Source organism: Humulus lupulus, chromosome 3 (genome assembly GCF_963169125.1).
Source record: "Humulus lupulus chromosome 3, drHumLupu1.1, whole genome shotgun sequence".
NCBI classification, from domain to species: domain Eukaryota; kingdom Viridiplantae; phylum Streptophyta; class Magnoliopsida; order Rosales; family Cannabaceae; genus Humulus; species Humulus lupulus.
In genome coordinates this window covers 280441456-280445051 of record NC_084795.1, presented here as the reverse complement: position 1 = coordinate 280445051, position 3596 = coordinate 280441456, and the positions used below count along the sequence as shown (strand labels likewise).

The 3596-nt window shown below is 31.4% G+C and overlaps 1 protein-coding gene across 1 annotated transcript; it reads right to left on the bottom strand.

The window, feature by feature from the left end:
* LOC133821690 (plant cysteine oxidase 2-like) lies at positions 1 to 2770 on the bottom strand. The gene is made up of 5 exons (XM_062253850.1): positions 2367 to 2770; positions 1221 to 1345; positions 933 to 1098; positions 611 to 817; positions 1 to 523 (listed from the first exon to the last, which is right to left on the bottom strand). The coding sequence occupies exons 1-5, from the start codon at positions 2620 to 2622 to the stop codon at positions 336 to 338; spliced, it is 942 nt and encodes a 313-aa protein (XP_062109834.1). The 5' UTR covers positions 2623 to 2770; the 3' UTR covers positions 1 to 335.
* Positions 2771 to 3596: the final 826 nt, after the last annotated feature.

The window sequence follows — 3596 nt, the reverse complement described above, 5'->3', positions numbered from 1 at the left end:
TGTGTAAATTTAACCTAGTCAATCATATTTATCAAAGAGTAATAATATGTACACTCAAAATATACATCCAAACATTATACACAATGACGTGTTCCTGTGTTTTAAAATAGATCTCAGTTTTAATAAATGTGATTGGTTAGGCTAAACTGCCATATCACTGTATATAATATTTGTGTGTATATTTTGAGTGCATATATCATTACTCTTTATCAAAACTGGAACCCACTATTTTAAAAATCAGTAACAAATCACTATGTGTAATGTTTGGGTACATATTTTTTGTCAACATATCATTACTCTTACTTTACTACATTAGAAATATTACACAAGTGTTTTTAGTAGTTGCACATAATTCTTCTAGCAGCTAGTACTCGTCTTCTGAATTTGTTGTCCATAATCTGAGGACCCATGTACTCGATCACATCCATCTCACACTCCTCTGCCATCTCAATCTCTTCCAACCATGCATAACCACTAGTCTCTACCTCCTTCTCCACCACCTTATTACTACTATTCTCTCCATCTGCATATTAATCAATTTACAACAAAGTTAATTTTATTAACAAAATTCAAGAATGAAAATCAAGTAGAGAGATCACCACTTTCTTACTTGTGGAATAGGAAGAATAAGGATGGTCTTTGTAATAGGAGCAATCTCGACCGTCTTCTTTCGAATAGGGAGGGCCGATCACATCAAGAACAGCACAAGGTGTTATGGCTCGAAACTCGTGGATGTTCCCTCCTGTTGTAGGGTACAACACGGACGTATTGCATGGCGCTCTGAACACGCTATTCGCTTTCAACTTTGCCAACCGAACTACCAAACAAAACAAAACAAAACACGAGCGCACATATTTTCAATTTCTATTTCATTCCATTCCATTCCAATAAAAAGAACGACCGACGAGTGAGAATTCAAAAACCCTACTCACATCGAGACGAAGATGGAACAATAATGTCCTCATTATCGCTAGCCTGATCGACCCAGTCGTACGATTTTATGTGCGTGTTCCCCAGCAGGAGCTTGGAGAACACTGTCATTCCGGGATGGTTGTGTAGAGGAATGACACCATTTGTTGGTATGAAGAATATACATATCTATACACAAAACAATAATGATATATATTAACATATTAGTCGTTTAATAATACATCGTGAGAAAGATTATTTGTAAATAAATGAATTATTATATCATATTATATGGAAAATTTGGGACTCACAGAAAAATTATTGCATTGGTATATTGTTGTGTATGTGACTCTTTGAGGTGTCCCTTTGACTGCATCGGTAGGATTGAAAAAATGTATATCACTACTAAGGCCAACATCTTCTGCTTTCATTTTATCTACACACAACCATATCAAAAAGGCTCATTATTATATCATCCAAATATATATATATATCAAATAATATTTACCCTTAAAAAGAAAAAAGCACTAACATTATTAAGTACTATAGATTTGTTAAACAGGCTAATGAAACCATGGGTATATATATATATTATGCATGCATGCACATATACATATGAATATATATATATATATACATATACATATGTGTGTGTGTGAGTTGTGCTCCATTTCTCGTTTTGGGTAATTTTTTGAAATGGTAAGAGGTAACTTTAAATTATTTTATAGGGATATTAATATTTAATACTATTTAATTTATATCATTGTAACTTGACTAGAAAAAAAAAATCAATGTAGAAAAACATAATGATAACTTATCTTGTTGTACTCTTAACAAGGTTAATTTCATCATAAAAATTAAATAAAAAAGATGATTTAGAGTTCCCAATTTGATCGAGTTTATGACTTTTTAGTACCTACCAACCAATTCAACAAAACCTATATTCGAAAATAAAATAAAATAAATATATAAAGTACCATTGAAGTAATAATTTGATGAATAAGATAAAAAGTACAAAACCGTGTGAAAATAAATGAACCCTAATTATTTTGGATTAAGTTAGGGAAAGTATTAGATTAGATCTACAATTCTAATTTGGTAAAAATAATAACTTTATGATGAGAATACATACAATATTGAAGCCAAACTCTTAGTCTAAAATTTCACATAAATCAACTAACAAACCAAATTTTTATTTAATTTCTTTTCATTAAGAACATTTTGTTTTGTTGTATATATATAAATATATATATGTGTAAGATTTCACAAAAGTCAAAACAATCGTCATAAGTTCATTCTTAATCAGATCTAATTACTAATCACCACAATCCACAACACTATATAGAACAATAAATGTAATAATGAAAACATATCAATTATATATATATATATATTATGATAACATGTGATGTGAGTCAAATTAAAACACATAAAATATATACACATAAAGAGCATACCAATGATTTGACAGAGCTTGGTAACATCACAAGGCAAAGGAATAGTGTTTGGTCCTTTAAAAACTTCACAACAAGAAAGAAACAATTCCTGAAGAAGAGTAGCCATGGGAACCTCTGGGCAGCAATTTGGTGTGTTCATGTGCCTCTTCAGACGCCCATTTTTCCTCTTGACAATCCCCTTTTTCACATATCCAACTCTGCTCACATGCCTAACCATAGGCCTAAGAACCTCACCCCTCCCTTGTTTAACCTCCATTTTTGGTCAATTTAGAACCGACCCAGATGAGATTTGATGAAAAGAAATTCTGGGTATTTGGTAAAAGAAAGAAAGAAACAGTCTTTTTTTTGGGTTTGAGAGAAACAGTGGTGGAGGAAGGTGGGGAATGGGAGATGACATATTTATAAATATTGTGTTGTTAAGGGTGGAAAGACAGGGACTGGCAAAACCAGGGGCCATTTAGAGTTGGAAATGTGCAACTGTTTAAGAAAAGAAAAAACTTTTTTTTCTTTTTGGGTTGAGATATTTTGTTTTGAATTAAAAAAAATAATAATAAAAAAAAAAAGAAAGAATGGATTTGTAGCTGTTTTTTTGTTAAGGCCAAATAATATTTTGGTTTTTTTTTAGAAAGTCCCCTAGTTTGAGATGAAACTGGCGGTTAATGAGACCCCTGGTTTTTTTTGTGCGTGTCAAACTGAGATGGTCACACTGATTGTGATGGATTGACCAAATTGCCCATTCTATTTGGATAAAAATTGAACCTTTTGACGTTGTCGGTTATTGTGTTATAATAATATATGTTTATTTCTAGGTGGTTTGGATCTTGGGTTGGGTGTCTTAGCTTCGGATTATAAAAACATATATTATTATATGGTTTAACGGATTATACTTTTCTTAATTAATAAGTTTTTAAGATTTTTTTGAGTGTTGATATTTTACATTTTAAGTTGCTCGACACTACACAAGGAGGTGTTATCTTATAATTGGTTAGAGATATCTTATAATATCTATTAAATTCAAATATATGAGATCCGATATTAGATTACACGAATAACAGTACACTACTTTTTTGTGGAGTTGGATACCAGTGGTGCTCCTTGGTACTTCTCTTAAAAGTTATAGTATTAATGGAAGGAGAATTGCTAATGGGCACTATTGATGCATAATACTACAAGTAAGTGGCATACTGCTATTGGTATAATTCAATGTCAAATCCTACTTATTTGAATTTA